The sequence below is a fragment of the Ochotona curzoniae genome, unplaced genomic scaffold (assembly GCF_017591425.1).
Source record: "Ochotona curzoniae isolate NIBS_2020 unplaced genomic scaffold, NIBS_Ocur_1.0 scaffold_3835, whole genome shotgun sequence".
Taxonomy (NCBI): Eukaryota; Metazoa; Chordata; class Mammalia; order Lagomorpha; family Ochotonidae; genus Ochotona; species Ochotona curzoniae.
In genome coordinates this window covers 29740415-29757514 of record NW_024467114.1, presented here as the reverse complement: position 1 = coordinate 29757514, position 17100 = coordinate 29740415, and the positions used below count along the sequence as shown (strand labels likewise).

The 17100-nt window shown below is 44.5% G+C and overlaps 1 protein-coding gene across 1 annotated transcript in view; it reads left to right on the top strand.

Annotated features, from left to right (window-relative positions):
- DNAH11 (dynein axonemal heavy chain 11) overlaps window positions 1-17100 on the top strand; it is a 271297-nt gene that overhangs the window by 229713 nt on the left and 24484 nt on the right. The window contains exons 66-74 of the mRNA XM_040964541.1: window positions 339-543; window positions 4084-4248; window positions 6239-6379; window positions 8149-8319; window positions 11818-11940; window positions 13029-13222; window positions 14418-14566; window positions 15388-15515; window positions 16738-16965. Coding sequence (XP_040820475.1) covers window positions 339-543; window positions 4084-4248; window positions 6239-6379; window positions 8149-8319; window positions 11818-11940; window positions 13029-13222; window positions 14418-14566; window positions 15388-15515; window positions 16738-16965 — 1504 coding nt within the window. The remainder of the gene's footprint in view (window positions 1-338; window positions 544-4083; window positions 4249-6238; window positions 6380-8148; window positions 8320-11817; window positions 11941-13028; window positions 13223-14417; window positions 14567-15387; window positions 15516-16737; window positions 16966-17100) is intronic.

The window sequence follows — 17100 nt, the reverse complement described above, 5'->3', positions numbered from 1 at the left end:
GAAACAATAGCAATACTGAGGGTTCATCATAGAAAGCATAATAGCAAAGAAAATTTATTGCTGTAGATCTTTTATAGATTTGTCCTTCATTGTTACAGCAACACTATGTGGTGAATATAACTATTACTACTTTATCATGTGAGGAATCTTAATCATAGTGTTTCAAGGGATGTGGTTCTTGTTCTTCTAATGTTTTAGCAAACAGCTTAGGTGAAAGACAAAAAACCTGACTTCCTTGGCCTAGATGCGTTACCAGACGGAGAAATTGCAAGCCACCTGCATGAGGGTTTGACTCCTGTCTGTCCTGACTGTCTCCCTGTTGCATACAACTGCTTCAGGTACATCAAGATTGGGGATAAAGAATGTGAGTTCAACAGGAACTTCCGCCTCATCCTTCACACGAAGCTGGCGAATCCTCACTACAAGCCGGAATTGCAAGCCCAGATGACCCTCCTCAACTTCACTGTCACAGAAGATGGCCTCGAGGCCCAGCTGCTGGCAGAGGTGGTCAGTATGGAAAGGCCAGATCTGGAGAAACTTAAGGTATGCATTGCTGAGTCTGCTTTGTACAAACAACAACATAGGACACAGAAGGTTCTGATAGCATCCTTTCCTCCAAAATCTTGTAGTCCCATTATGGGGCGGGAGGAGAGGGCGTGGGTAATGAGGAGACGTGTGAAAAGGGAATGCACAGTTGTGCCAGTAGGTTTGCTGTGCTCCCAGGTGGGAGGTGGGCTGACCCCAAATCTTCCATACACAAGACTTAGGCAGGCAAGGAGGCATTAGGCTTGGAGAACTGAGCTGTGGAAGCAGGTGGTATCCATGCAGTTTGGAAAGAGACAAGTTTAACAAGAGCAAAAGATTGAAGAAGAGGAGTATTGGAATAAAACTGCAAAAAAAAAAAGGATTAAGGGATGTGTAGCTGGTTATGACTAGCATGCAAAGGGGAATTATGGTTCTAAGTATGTTAAAATGAAAATATTGAAAACATGCTATTGAATGCAGAAAACCAAAAAACAAACAGTAGCCTAAAGGCATATTAAAAAGGCAGCAATACAGATTAAATCAGAAAAATGATATGGACAGTAGAGACATTCCATAGAGAAGGTTTGCAAAATAGAAAACTCATCCTTTGGAAGAGGGGCTGATATAGTAGATTCAGCTCTACCAGGGAAAGAGAGGAATAAAAACGAAAAGACAGACACGCAGCTTTCGGAAGCAGTAGGTAGGGTCAGTGTTGTAGTTCCAAGAGTTAAACCACCATTCGCAATGCTGGCATTCTCATATCAGGGTGCCAGTTTGCATCCCATCTGTTCTACTTCTGATCCGGCTTCCTGCTATTGCCCCCTGGGAAGCAGCAGCACAAGGCCCAGGTGCTTGTGTCCCTGCCACCTGCTGGGGAAAATCCAGACCTGGCTGTCCTCGTCCCTTGAGAAGTGAACCAGAGAAAGGAAAATCCATCGATTCATATTCATTCATTCATTCATTCATTCATTCATTCATTCATTCATTCTCTCTCCCCCTCCCTCCCCCCTCCTTTCCTTCTTTGCCTCTCTCCCTTTCTCTGACTGTTTTTTCCAAAAGGCTTTACATTTGTTTTGCTTTTTTTATACTGAAAATTTTCAAAAGACATTGATTTATTTGAAGGATAAAGTGATGTCGTATCTGCTGGCTCATTCCTCAGATGCCTGCAACAGCCAGGATTGGACTGGCTGGATTCAAGACCCACTCCAGGTCTCCTCTTGTACTATCACTGCTGCCTCCCAAGGTGTGCACTCGCAGGAGGCTGTGCACTCTGAAATGGGGTGTGGCTACCCCAAGAAGTGTCTTCACCAGAATACCAGACACTGCCCCACCAAGCACATGTCATATTTGAGATGCTGTTCTGTTTTAACATTCCCACTCGCTGCTGCTCGTTGAGAAATGGTAGTAGTATTTTACCCTATCTTTAAAAATAGTTTTACTGAGCTGTGACTCATATCAGAGACTTCACTCTTTTTACTTATGTCACTTAATGTTTTTTAAGCTTATTCACAGGACAGTCATTTCAAAATAGTCTTAAAAAAGAAAATATAGACCCATTAGCCCTCATTTTCTCAGTCCCTGCAGCTGTTACTTTTCTACTGCTATTGAGTCCCTGTTCTGTACATTTCATATAAATGGGACCCGAATATCTGGCTTCTTTCACACAGTGTAACATTTGCTGGTGTTAGTCATGTTGTTGAATGGATCAGTTTATCTGTCTGTGTGGCTGAACAGTGGCCCGTTGTATGGCTGTAGAATACGTTTGTCCTCATCAGTTGGTGATGTTCATGAAAGGTACAGTCAAGAACAGGTTCTTGTCTAGACATGAATTTCTCAATTCTTTTGGGTGTCACCTAGGAGCACATTGTTCTGTCCTATTGCCGCTCTATTTGTAATCCATTGAGGCGCTACCAGGAGGTTTTCATGTGAATTAGCGGTTTCCATTTCCACCAGCTGTGTATCCTCCTAGAGGATGTGTAGCCTGATCTGAAAATGCAAAAATCTCTGTCATACATGTTCTGAGGTTTGCGTTGCCTCTTCAGACTGTGTGTGTTTGCCTCTGAGCATGCCTTGCCCCTTCTTGGTGAGACACAATGTGTTGATTATTGGAATGAGGTAGCTAGAGTTTTAGCATGAGGCTGCGTGTTTACGTTGCTAGGGGTTAGGCTATGTTTAATGTTTGCTGGAGCCATGTGTGTCAGAAGTTTCCATTTGCTCTTGTTCCCCTGGCTGTGCTCTCTGCTGTCCAAACTGTCCCCCCAATAGAACCTCTGCTGATAGCTCTGTCCTTTGTAGCCTACTGTCATTTCACAGGATCTGCTCATGTGATAATAGGTATTACACAGAGGAAGCACTCTTTTATCTTAGGATTAAGGCTCAGGTTTTGGGGTCTCTAACAGCCTCGCATCATTGAGTTCTGGTCGTCAGAAGAGTAAGAGGAAGACTTTTCTGTTTCCATCCCCTTGCCTGTGTGGCATGGGAAGTCTCCACAGGCCTTTGTTAAGCAGAAGAGAAAGTTCCAGGCATGTTCACTGAGCTTACCTTTCCTCTGGACTTAGGAGTCTTTGAAAAGTTCATAGAAAACATATACTGTAACAAATAAACTGGGCTTGGATTTCAAAAATTTTGCCCCAGAATCAACTTTTCCTTCAGTATTCTGCAAAGTTTTTTTTTAGAAGGCTAATGATTCAAAATGATGATTTTTCACCTCTCCATGTCCCAGACAGGAACTGACTCCTCTCTGAGCTTTGTTCTGAAAACATGGGGGAAGGGAGCTCCTGGAGGGGAGACTCACAGGTAGGGAGGCCCTAAAGGTTGGGTCCCAGGAACTGGGAATGACCCTCTCCGTGACGTGCTGGGCTGTGCCTCTTTGTACACCTGTCTGCTTCTGGTTTCTGCAGTGGCAATCTGCCCTGTCCCCTCAGTTCTCTGGTACCTAGAGAACTGTCAGGTGAGCTTTCTCTTACCATCCAGGCAGACATGAGACTTCCAAGCTGTTTAGATGTCAGCAGATATTGGAAATTTCTGGTATTTTCTGAAACAGTTTTTTTCTCACAGGTGCCAAAGTCTGGTAAGTGTTCACACTCTGGACCCTGAAGTGTGGCCAGATTTTAACATGTTTTCTGAATTTTTAGAAAAGAGTGTTTTGTTTTGTAGATATGCTTGCTGTTTAGGCAAAGCTAAAAAGTGAGAGGGAAAGACAGATCTATTCACTGGTTACTCCCCCCAAGTGGCCGAAATAAGTAGACCTGGGCCAGGCCTAAGCTAGGAGCTCCATCCAGGCTTCCCCTTGTGGGTGTAGGGCCCAAGCACTTGAACTACCCTTCGCTGCTTTCCTAGGTGCATTAGCAGGGAGCTGGAATGGAAGTGAAGCAGCCGGGACTTGAACCAACACGCTTATAGGATGGTTGCAGCATAGGCAGGCACTTGACCCAGTATATCACAACGCCAGCCCCTTTAAAAGAAATTGTGATCAGAAGGCATGAGCAATATGTGGGCTTTGCTGGGTACTGAGTCTGTGAAATTCACCATGACTCTTGGTTTCTTGGTTTGTGCCAGCTGACTTTGACCAAGCACCAGAACGACTTCAAGATCGAGCTGAAGCGTCTGGAGGACGACCTCCTGCTGCGTCTGTCTGCCGCTCAGGGTTGCTTCCTGGATGACAGCCAGCTGGTCGAGAGGCTGGAGGCGACCAAGGCCACCGCTGCCGAAATAGAGCGCAAGGTCAGATGGGTCAAGGGCTCGGGGGGCGGGGGGGTTGGGGAGGCAGGAACTTCTTCAGCAAGGTCTCTCACATGGATGGCAGAAACTCAATTTGAGTCATCCCTGTTGTCTCCCAACAAGAAGCTGGACTTGAAATATGGGGCCATGCGTGTCTTAACACACCTGTTTGAATGAAATGCTTGGGGGATGAACAGTGTATTTATTTGAATGGTAGAGTTCAGAGAGAGAAGGAGAGACAGAGAACAAGACCCTCCATCTGCTGGTTCATGCCCCCAAAAGACTGTAACTATGGTATCAGGGTCGGGCTGAAGCCAGGAGCTTCTTCCACATCTCATTAGGGTGCAGGAGCCCAAGCACTTGGGTCCTCCTCTGATGCCTTCCCAGGGGGTTGGGGTGGCATTGGCAGGGAACTGGACCAGAAAGGATGTCACTGCCACAGGCGGGGGCATGGCACACTACACCACAGTGCTAAGCCTGAGAATCAGTTACTTCCTCAAAGAGAACTGACTTGTGGAATTGAAGTCATTTCAGACACTGCCCTTAAATACCAGGCCACATGGAGTTCTGAATGGAGATGGAGATGAGATGCTTGAATGTGTGTTTCTCCCCTACAAAGATTCAAACTAGATTCTATTACTTTTCCTAAGTGGAAAATTTTTGAGGAAAAAAAAAAAAAAAGACTGATGCCATTGGCAACTAAAAACATCAGGGCAGGCTTCAACATGCACTCAAGTAGGCTGATGTCCTACACTCACCACCCAGTCTGTTGGACCTGGAGTTTAGTCTGTAGGGTTCCAGATTGGGAGACTAAGCCAGGCAGGATTTCCTCAGCACTCAAATGCGTCATTCCCCCAAGAAAGCAACATTTCCTGAAATCCAGGGGAGTTTTCATTGAGTGCCTTCTGAATGCCCAGCAGGTCTCCAGCTCAGGCCAACTGTGTGGTGAGTGCTGGGACCTGCACCCTTCCCATTCCATTGCTTTAAAGTCACTATTAGACCTTCATTCGCTTTCTGGAGCATCCTCCATCCAAGGCACCTGTTAATTACCTAGCAAGAAGCTGTGGTACCACACATCCAATATATTTGTTTTAAATGAAGCAAGGAAATGGAATCCCAAATTGCTCCCTGCTTTCCCATAAGTGGATTCTAGGTGGTTCCTAGGATGGTAAAGATTGGGGTAATTAAGTAAATTGGGTCTTAGCTTTGAAGTTACCTACTAATTGCCCCTTATAGTTCCTCTTCCTGTCTTAATGTATCGCCATGTGGTGACTGTTCTGCTTTCTATTTCCTTCTCTACACAAATACTGTGAGTCAGGCTTCCGGAAAAGTTTGCAGCAGGTGTTGTGTCTTGGAAAGCTATTGGTCTGTTGGTGGTCCTAAAGAAAAGAAATAGTTCTTCAGCTTTGAATACCAATTTGGAGTGTGTTGGTGGATGGTGCTGCTGCTGGTGATTTTAATGATCGCTCTGAATGTTCCCAGAGGCTAATAAATAAATGGAACGGAAGCCTCTGAGCATATGGACGAGCTGATGCAAAGTCAGAACGTGCCAGTCATCAGAGTCTTCCGCTATGCTGTTGACCTTGAATGCTTTTGTACACCTTGTTGCACAATAAAGTTACTGACATTGGACTGACCCTGCAGCCATTTAAGAGGCACCAGGAGGTGGTAGACCTGGGTTATTAAGCCTGAAAGAAAGAGGGGGAGGAAGCAGGAAGGTGACATTACTCAGACACAAATTCTGTCTGAATCACAAACAGTTAAGCTTGATTCACTTGTTATCTGCAAAGCCACTAGAGTAACATCCATTACCTCTAACAAGCCCAATGGCTGAAAGCATTATTTTTATTAATATTAGAGAAGACCAAGCACATAGATTTCATGCGTGTCATTTATTTCAATTCTTATCCTCTCTCATTTCAGCTAAGGTCCATCCCTTAGGTATAGAGAATGTGATGACTAAGTTCCTTGTTTTTGATCGCTCCCATCGCAGGTGGTTGAGGCCAAAGAAAATGAGAGGAAAATCAATGAGGCCCGAGAGTGCTACAGGCCAGTGGCAGCGAGAGCATCCCTTCTGTATTTTGTGATGAATGACCTCAGGAAAATCAATCCCATCTACCAGTTCTCTTTGAAGGTACTGGGGAATAGACCAAGGGGACTTGGAAACTCGAGGAGTCAGCTTGTGTCTGGAATTTTGGAATTTTGTTTGTAAGTGGCCTGGACTAGGAGTCATTAGGAGCTAATTAACAGGGAAAAGAACCAATCTATAAAATCTCTCGTTTTCTTGGAAACTTTCACGTAGAGTTTTCCATAAGGTTTTGAGGTCATGACGCTCTCAGGGTGACTTTGTCTGCCCAGAGTCAAAAGGAAATTTTCCCTGGGGCTCCTAATCCTGCTGGAGAAAATGTGAGTGTCTTGGAAAAAGATCTCCCATGGTTCCCTGGTGAAGAGGGAGAAAAAATGAGAACAACCCTTTATTAAGCCTTTATAAAATATGCAAGGTGTTTTTATAAGGGGGGTCATTATTTTATCTCTGTCAGATTCCATGCAAACCTATCATTTTATCTGTGTTTTAATTTTTTTAAAAAAAAGCAAACTAACATTTTCAGATCTTGAATATGTTGCCTAGGCATTTATTTATGGTACTGAGAGCTAAGATTTCAACCTATACGACTGTTTAGTTTCCAGAACCCATGTTCTTTACACCTTGTGCTATTCTGCCCCTGGGAAACATTTGTCCATTCTGTCATTCAACTTTCAGACCAATATTTATTGGGAACAGTCATCCAGCCAATGCATGTCCCTGGGTATGCACTTTTGCAAACAAAAAATTATTAATATATCTATATTTACACATATATATGGGTGAAGATACAAATAGTTCTACTTTCATGAAAATATGTATGTTCATATTTGTGTGTGTAGACATCTGTAGATGTATAGGTATGTATGTGTGTGTTTCCGTATGTTTATATGGTAAGTACCATAAGAGAGAAGAGTAGCGATGGAGCGACTATTTTCCTGGGGCCTCATGTAAGGCCTCCCAGAGAAAGCAGAATTGTAGCTGAATGTTCAAAGCTATGTAGAACACAGCCATGTAAAAAGCAGTTGGAGAACAGGTGCATGTGTGAGACAAGAGTCTGAGTGTTCCAGATAGTGATGAATCCACGTGGATTGGAAGGCAACGAATGAGTGTGAGGGTGACCAGATATCCAGAGCAAAGAAAGGATTGGATCACACTGAGACTTGGAGGCCACACTGGGGACTGTGGATGATCCTGTGTGCAACAAGACTCTGTGGAAGGAATCAAGCCGGTGGTAGGCGTAGTGACAAAGGGCTCAGAGAGAAGGGTGCAGACTTGAATAAACACTTGAACCTGGAGTCTTCAGTGCAGCGAGACTTGTTGATCATACCAGCATATCTCTTTGTGCTGTATACAGTTTAAAGCCCAATTTAAGACTGTAAATATCAGATTAGTAGGTATTTTCTATGCCTTCTTGCCAATGCTTATTACTATATGTATCTGTCATTGTAGGGTTTTACTTTCTTCCAAACATTTATACTGCAAGACACAAAAAGCTGGGTTCTGGTTCCTGTCCACTAATGCCAAATAGATGTTATATTTGTATGTGAACATATATACATATATTGGAATAGATATCCTTAGAGTGAGATAACTCGCTGGAGCTCCAGACAACTCCATCATAGCCAATGCACAAAAAATAGAGTAGAAAACAAATACCAAGAGTAATTTTAATGGAAAGAAAAAGTAACCAAAGGAGATGCCAAAAATATGTGAAAAGGACAACATCCAAATAAATTAACCCAATTTAAAAAAAAATAAGCTGGCTGGACATGCAAACACCAGGTGTCACCCTTAAATGGTTGCATTGAATTCCCTAGGCCTTCAACACGCTGTTCCACAGAGCCATCGAGCAGGCGGAGAGGGTGGAGAACGCTCAGGGCCGCATCTCTGTGCTGATAGAGAGTATCACCCATGCCCTGTTCCTGTATACCAGCCAGGCCCTGTTTGAGAAGGACAAGCTCACCTTCCTGTCCCAGATGGCTTTTCAGGTGAGGTGACCCGCTAGCGAACATCCCCAGAACAAAAGGCAGCGAGGTGCAGTTGCTTCAGCTTCTGGGAGGTGTTGGTGGCCAAGAGGAGACTTGGGTCTCCAACAGGCTTCTTGGCACACGACAGCCTTCTCCTGGGTCACTGTGCCTCAGGGTGGGTGGATGTGCAACTGGTCCACCACACTGGTCACCCTGAGAGACATCCAGGAACCCTTCCCCTTCCCCTCTCAGGTCATAAACAACCTGCCAGGGACTGCCAGAAAACATCTTTAGGATCAGGGTTTGTATCCCTGTGGCCCTTCAAGTTTCTTACTAAAGCCTTGGGCCATACCTGTTGTTAAAAATGACAGAAATTTTTTTCTTTGGGAGGTCTGGAATTGTGTATCGTCAATAATGTAGATTTCAAAATAAGTTCAAGAGCAGATATTAATAACAACATGGGAGATGATGGATTTGTTGGGTAGCGTCATTTACCCATTCTACTTTATAAACATACCCAGGCGTCACATCATGCCCTGTTAACATAGACAGTCGGGTAGAAGTATTTCCAAAAGTTCATGGGAAATGAAATTCATGATAAGATTTTTATGGTGTGAAGGCATTTTAAAATCCATGCATAGTTTTATTCACAACAGGCATTTTTGTGAACTTTGACGCCTCATCTGCAGGGATTTTGCCAGATTTTTGCTCCAAAATGAGCTTACCTTTTAATTCTGTTTTTGTGTGGACTTCTTGAAGTATCCTGGTAAAGTGAAAAAGTAATTGAAGAGGAAACAACAGTCAGGGAATGAAGAAGGCTCCAGGCTTCACGCCCTTCTTTTCCCTGTTTCTCTTTTTCTCGTGGACTTCCAGAAGAGATTTTGTTCAAATCAAAATGTCTGTAGTAACAAAACCCAATGAAGACAGCATGCCTCGCTGAGGGACTGTGTGCTTCCCGTGTCAGCTCGTCCACTCTGTGCCTTTTTCTATCAACCCAGACCTCCAGGAGCAACCTGTGCCCTACCTGTTCCGTGTCCTGACCCAAGCGAGGCACTGCATAAACGCCTATGGCACGATCTCTTCCAATATTTTTGTATTCATAGATTCTTGTGAATTTTGTAAGAAAAAAAAAAGGGGAGAGTGGGTATTTTCAAATGTATGTGGTACAGGAGTAAAATGCAACTTCTCTCCTAGTATTGTTGCTGTTCATACATTGGTTTGGGCTATGTGAGAGTACACTGATACGGGCCCATTGTGATAGCCTAGTGGCTAAATCCTTGCCTTGCATCTATTGGGATCCCATATGAACTCCAGTTAATGTCCTGGCTGCTCCCCTTCCCCGCCAGCTCCCTGCTTGTGGCCTGGGAAAGCAGTAGTAGAGGATGGTCCAAAGTCTTAAGACCCTGCACCTGCAGGGAAGACCCAGAAGAAGCTCCTGACTCCTGGCTTTAGATTGGCTCAGCTCTGGCCGTTGCGACTACTTGGGGAGTGAAGCAGCAGATGGAGGATCTTCTCTGTCTCTCCTTCTCTCTGTAAATCTGCCTTTCCAATTAAATATATATATAAATTTATATATTTATATTATATATAAGATCTATATATTTTATATTAAATATATATAAGTTTATATATTTATATTATCAATTTATGTTTATATCATATTTTAAATATATGAATTATATATAAATTATATACAATATATAATAAGTTATCTATTATATATTATAAAGATATTATATTATAAATATATTATAATATATTTAATATATAAATATATATAAATCTTTTTTTTAAAGAATATATTGATATGGCTGGTTGAGTGTGTGATACTGCAGTAAGTGTAAGGCACTGCAGAATGAAATACGATGATCCTGAACTTAACAGTGACATCATGTCCCAATAAACCCATTGTCAGTTGAAATATCTGATGTCAGACGTGCATAGAATGGATGCACCTGATCTAGCAGATGCCCTGGCTTAACAACACAGCACACTGTGCACATGAATTCCTTCCCCTGTGACCAGGGCCTGGCCAGAAACTGCAGTTCTTACAAAAGAATGGTATCACTGCAAAGAGCAAACTTTGGCAGAGCTCAGCTCCTACTAAATGCTATCACTCTGGCACCATCACAAAGTTATAAAAGTACAAGTCAAACTTTCTAACTCAAGGACTGTTTCTATATTTTTCACACATGTTTCTCACCAACAGAGACTAGAGACAATAACACATGGCGTGCACTTACATTTAAAATTTCCCTTTGGGGGGGCTGGCAGGCAGGCTAGCTAATTCTCCAGCTGTGGCCATATGGGCAGCAATTCACATCCTGGCTGGTCCACTTCCAATCTAGCTCCTTGTTTCTGGCTTGGAAAAGCAGCAGAGAATGGCCCAAGTCCTTGGCTCCCTGTGCTCACATGAGAGACTCTTACTTCTTGCTACTAGCTTTGGATCAGCTCAGCTCTGGCTGTTGCAACCATTTAGAGTGAACCAACCGATGGAGGATCTTTCTGTTTCTCCTTTTCTCTCTCCAAAATCTGTCTTTCAAATACAAATGGATGAATCTTTGAAAAGAAAAAGAAAACTTCCCTGGAAGCCTTAGGTAATTGCCTCAAATCCTGGCAAACTGCATAAATCAATGCTTTGCATCTCTATGAATGATTATTTATTTGTTAAAAGAAACTAAGGAAATTAAATTTACAGTAAAATTTTATTTGAATGCATGCAGCCACTCACAATGCATTTTGAAAATAATTCAAATTTTTAGGATAACATAGAGCAGAAAACTTTCCCCAGCTTAATTTTATGAAGTGTTACAGTATACTCAGAGAAATTAAGAATACTTCCTTTGTGGCCTCTAAAATCTGCTGTGACCATACTACTAATTTTTTATCAGCATGCCACAAGTTTATTCCAGTTCACAATGAACATATTTATCAGTATCTGTAAAAACAATTTCTACTTTTTCTCAAAAAAGAAAGAGGTGTCATAGGTTTCTGTTGGTAAAATATGTGGGTCATTAAAATGGCATGGACTATGAATTATTTAAAACTATTCATGGATTTGAAAAAATTCTCCGAAATATAACTTACTTTTGAATTTAAACTTAAGCAACCTTTTCCACTCCCCCTCATCCTCGTGATAATTGCTGTAGTTTCCGCGTATTCCTGTAGACCACTCTCACCTGAGGCTTCCTCATTTTGTGTAATGCGTCTTGAGACCGTCTCCCCTAGCAGAAGACAGAATACAAATACTTATTTCAAAGTTGTGGCTAATGGCCATGGGTGTCAGTGTTGAGAGATCTCAGCCTTTTAAACTGCCGTATTTGGTTTCTGATCCTCGTTTTGAGAGCATGGGTACAAACAGAGGTTCTTTATTTCAACTGCAGAGCAGGGATCTGCCTGACTTCTCGCTGGGCTTGGTTGTGCCTATAGGATCAGAGCTGTTCAACAGGGACTGCTTCCTGGGTTGTGATATTGTTGATGTAAACCCGATAATCTCTTTCCATTGTGTCTACTCTCAAGATTTTGTTGAGGAGGGAAGAGATAAACCCCGGGGAGCTGGATTTCCTGCTTCGGTTCACAGTGGAACACAGCTACCCGAGTCCCGTTGACTTCCTCACCACGCAGTCCTGGAGTGCTGTAAAGGTACGTTAGGCCATGGTTTCTCAAGTTTTAAATCTTATGTCAGTCGTTAGGCTTTAAATCTTATGTCCGATCATTCCAAGTACGGGGGGGGGGGGTATATTAGACATGATTTCAGTTGTAGAAATATGCTGTGTAATGTGTTGTTCTATTGTTAACTTGATTTGTAGCTTTTGCCCTATGAGTGGGTGAAAAGTTGTTAATATATATAGTGAAGAATTTTCCAATTTACTGAATCCTGTCTTATTTTGTTTTCTTCTTGTATCTTTGTAAATTTTATTAAAATTACACAACGTTAGTTTGAATTCATATTAAAATGCTTAAATGAAACAGAATGTTATAAAGAAAACTGTAGGAATCAATTTTGAACCCAATAAGCATTTCTTTTTCCACTTCTCTGTCAAAAGAACCTATTGTTAAACATTTCTTCCTCAAAGAGCTGGGATTTTTTTTTAAAGATTTTCAACATGTACTAAGCACTGCCCTGTTCTCCGCCCTGAAGGTAACTAAGTTACTCTGATTCTGACAGTATGTTTAGATTATTAATTGATCATCACTCTAACATTTTAATTAGAAGTTCAAATGTGATCAGGGTTTCAGCAAGCTATATATATTCTATACAATATATAATACGTAGATTTGACATTCAGAGGAATGAAGGGAGTATGTATGGGCTGGTGGATAAAGAAACCAACCAAGGATGGTGACAATAAAAGAGTTGTTACTAGAACTACTGAGGAAGAAAATGAGGGGAGAGGGCCCACTTAGAGGAGCCATGGCCTTGGCAGAGGGGTACACTGACTGCTGGACCTGCAAGACAGGGCAGGGGAAATACCCCCGCCTCTCTGTTCCCTCTGCTGCAGTCTCAAACTCAACAGGCCAGAGAATCAGGGTGTCTCCAGGCTGCCCTTGGGGTGCCCCTTCCAGCAAGGCAGAAAGGCCTGCAGAGGAAAGCTGGAGAGGAGAAAGGAGACTTCCACACTCCACCACGTGTTAACCGAACACGAGATAACATGCACAAGACTGTCATCCCCGACTCCAAGCTGTGGATCACCCACCCGTTCCCGCTCATTTCTCCCATTGTATTACAGGCAATAGCGCTTCTGGAAGAATTTCGAGGCCTGGACCGAGATGTGGAAGGATCTGCCAAGCAATGGAGGAAGTGGGTGGAATCCGAATATCCGGAAAAAGAGAAGTTACCGCAAGAATGGAAGAAGAAGAGTTTCATACAGAAGCTGATTATTTTGAGAGCGATGCGTCCTGACAGAATGACTTATGCTCTCAGGTGTGGCCACGTGCAAGTGGCTGTGGGAGGAGCTGCACTTCAGGGCTTTGCAGTGTGTGGTGCAAGTGTTTGTCACCCACAGGAAAGTGGCGTCATTCCGCCAGCCGTAGTGGTGGGAAGTGAGAGACCTGCCTATCACCATGGCTGCTGTGCTTAACCTTTGCCAGCCACTCAGCAGTAGGCTGGTCTTTAGGCAGGTTCAAGGCGTTCTTCCTGAAAAAAGCTTGATTCTGAAATCAGTAGAAATGATGAATTGATGGAAAGGATCTTAAAAGTGAGATGAGTGTCAACAGGGTTCAGAGGTCAAGAGCATGGGCTAGCCAAGGGCAATTTCCAGCCTTCTTATCCTGATGTAGCATTTTGACCCTTCAAGATCTGGCTTGTCAAACAGAAATGAGTTCCTCTCAAAGGAGAACTTGGTAACCCATGCAACACAGAAACAGAAACTCCTTTCTCCCTCTTGGTTCAAGGGTCTTTGCACTTGACCCTCTTGGCTTCCCCATGGCACACTGCTGAATTCAAAATGAGCCTTTTCCTCATTCGGATTCTCTGACCTAACGGTTCTCCGCTTCTTCCCCTGTTGGACTCTGCTCTCACCCACGATATTCCTGGCCTTGCGGGCTCTTCCTCTGCTTTGCCGTGTTCGGCCAACTTTCCCTTCGCAGAAGTGGCTGCTGAACGCCACTTTACAAGTGAATTGTGCTCGGGATTTGCTTTCTTTCTGCTAACTCAGATGCTGCGAGAAAATCCTCCTTGCTTCATTGCGCTTCTCTGTGTTAGAAACACCCCAAAAAGCATTTGTATATTCATGAGAAGCCCAGCAAGCTGGAAAATTGCACTGTGGCAAATCTAATGAGCTGTTCATAAGTGATGGGGGGATCTCATAGGGGACTTGGGCAGGGGGCCGGATAAAGCCATTTGCAGGTAGCTGATGGCATTCAGAAGGAGACTTCACTTGCCACCCCCCACCAAGATGAACTTTAGGCTTCTGACTTCCAAAACTAACAGGCAACGGAGGAATTTTGCTGGTACACCTACCATGTAAAATCTCATTAGATTCATGCTATTCTAACAAGACATCCCCTGTGCTGATCACGGCTTGCTTCAACCTTCCTTGGCCTGTGATTCCAACTTAGTCAAGCAGGGACACTTGTCAAGCTCAAAACCACTGAGTGTGTTTTTCTTTTTTTGGTAGAAATTTTGTGGAAGAAAAACTGGGAGCTAAGTATGTGGAGAGAAGCAGACTGGATTTAGGGAAGGCGTTTGAAGGAAGCAGTCCAGCCACCCCAGTATTCTTCATCCTGTCTCCAGGAGTCGATGCTCTTAAAGACCTCGAGGTGCTTGGTGAGTGACGGGGGAGCTATCCACCTGCCCTGCCTCCCTCCTTTGTCACCCACTGTCCAGCTACCCTTCTTCTGAGGCCTCAGGGTTATCTGAAGTTAGTGTGGGGAGGGGGGTTGGAGATAGGGCAACTAGAAAAATGTAAGTCTAATAACACTCTAATCTCGAGAAATGCTCCAATGGCACGTTCATCTGGTTGGCATAATGCATGCTTCTTTTGTTTTGCTTCCCACCTTTTGACTGTATGAGGGCCGGAGGGCAATTTTCTCCATGCCCATGCAATCGTGTGCCCCCTCCCTGTGACTAAATGACAGTCATTAGAGTCAGCGCGCTCGACTGTGCAAGGCCTGGCACTTTGTGCACTGGATCGCCCTTCCCCGTGGCTGACAGCGAGAACACCAGGTTAATGTAGCTGCAACCTGACTATGGTCGGCTTCAAGGCTGCCTCAGCAGGTGCAAGCCCCCGGCTCGGCTCCAAGGCGGATGTGGTGTTTACCACGTGTTGCTCCTTTCCACCACGGCAATGCCTTGCTGCTCCCGTGAGAGTGTGTAAGGCTGTGGAACAATGCCTGCCATCTATCAAAATGTCAAAAGCTTCATTATCTCCAAACCCAAGGCCCGGATCCCCACGGGCATTTTGAATGCTGGCGGCGAGGCAGCTGTTGAGAGCCTGAAACGCTGCTTGTGGGAACAGCCCAGGTTTCATTCAGGGACCTCGGAAAGTGACCTCGCCCAGGGCCGAGGGGACCACCAACTTCCCGGCACTTTTTCCTCTCCCCGTGGTTGGCATTTCCTCTCAGCTTTGCTGCTTTTTTTCTCTACAGGCAAGAGACTGGGTTTTACCATCGACTCGGGAAAATTCCACAATGTGTCTTTAGGACAGGGACAGGAGAGAGTGGCAGAAATGGCACTGGAGAAAGCTGCTCAAGGCGGACACTGGGTCATTCTCCAGGTGCGTGCTGAGTGGTGGTGGACAACAGAGCACCTGCCAGGTGGGGCAGTGCCTAAAGCGCTGGTGACACCTCCGCAGCGGTAGGGGGCGCAGTAGGTCTGGATGGCTGTTGTCTTCGGAAAGACTGGCCGATGATTGTGCTCTAGAATGACAACCATGGAAGAAGCAAGCATTTCACCGACAGGCTAAGGTGTTAGATTCCCAGCTGTGGCTCCTGACTCCAGCTTCTTACCCATGTGGAACCCAGGGGGCAGTGGTGAAGTAATGAGATTCCTGTCACCCATGGGGAGATCCAGATGTATTTCTGGGCTTCTAGCTTTGGCTCATCCCAGTCTCAGCTACTGAGGGCAGTAAGAGAGTAAACCAGTGAGTGGAAGACCCTTTGTCTCACCGCACACCACTCCTTCCCAACACCCTGGTAGAAGAAACAATACATGGGGAGAACTTATTCATCCTCCTGACATTAAAAATCTGGAACATTCCAGAAGGACTCGAGGATAAGGCTTAGGTCACCAACTGAGACAATTTTTGAACTAGAACAGGAGAAAGTGTTAGGCAACTCCATGTCACGAGTGGCCGTGGACGAATGAAGTAGGAACACGGAAGGGTAGGAGCCTGAATCACAAAGCCGGCCTGTGGTGTTTGGGGGATTTGATGTGTTCCATGGCCAATTCTGTTTTAGCTTTTGCATCTCCTTATCATGGTGGCATAATAGTTTCTGAGTTTTCAACACATCTCTACAAGGAAGCTTCAGGAAATCTGGAGGATGGGGTGAGAATGGGGTAGTCCACGCAGCAGTTGCCGGAGATGCCTGGGTTCAAATCGCGGCTCTGCTTCCTGCTAATGTGTCCTGTGAGAGGTAGCTGGGCCCTGCCACCCCGCAAACGATGCCTGTTTCTGGGTGGTTCTAGCCCAACCCAGCAGTTGCATTGGTGGAGTAGACCAGCAAATGAGAGTACATTCACTCATTTGCTAGCTCTCTCTCTTTCTCTTTGAAATATGCAAAAATGAATCAATAAACATTTTCCCAAGTTCATGCCAAATGAGTATTATAGTAAAAACTGCATGGATTTCAAAAAATTTTACACCAAAATATACTCTTCTAAATCCATTGTCCCACAAACTTGTTGAATGGTCCTCCTGTAATGCAGGATGTTCTCATCCTAGAATCCAGCAGTGATCATCCATCCATCCAGGAGTCATAAACCACAATGTCTTTCAGAACATCCATCTGGTCGCAGGCTGGCTGGGCACCTTGGAGAAGCTTCTCGAACGGCTGAGCCAAGGAAGCCACAGAGATTACAGGGTTTTCCTGAGCGCCGAGTCGGCACTCACCCCAAATGAGCACATCATCCCTGAGGGACTGCTGGAGAACTCCATCAAGATCACCAACGAGCCCCCCACGGGGATGCGGGCCAACCTCCATGCTGCCCTGTACAACTTCGACCAGGTAAGGTGGCAGAAGGGGCTTAGTCTGACAGCCAAGCTGGGGTTTGCACGCTAGCCTTTGGCACCGGCCTCAACTCTTTTAAAGTGACAAAGTACGTGTGTGTCTCTGGAGAACTGACCTGATTCTAATGACTGA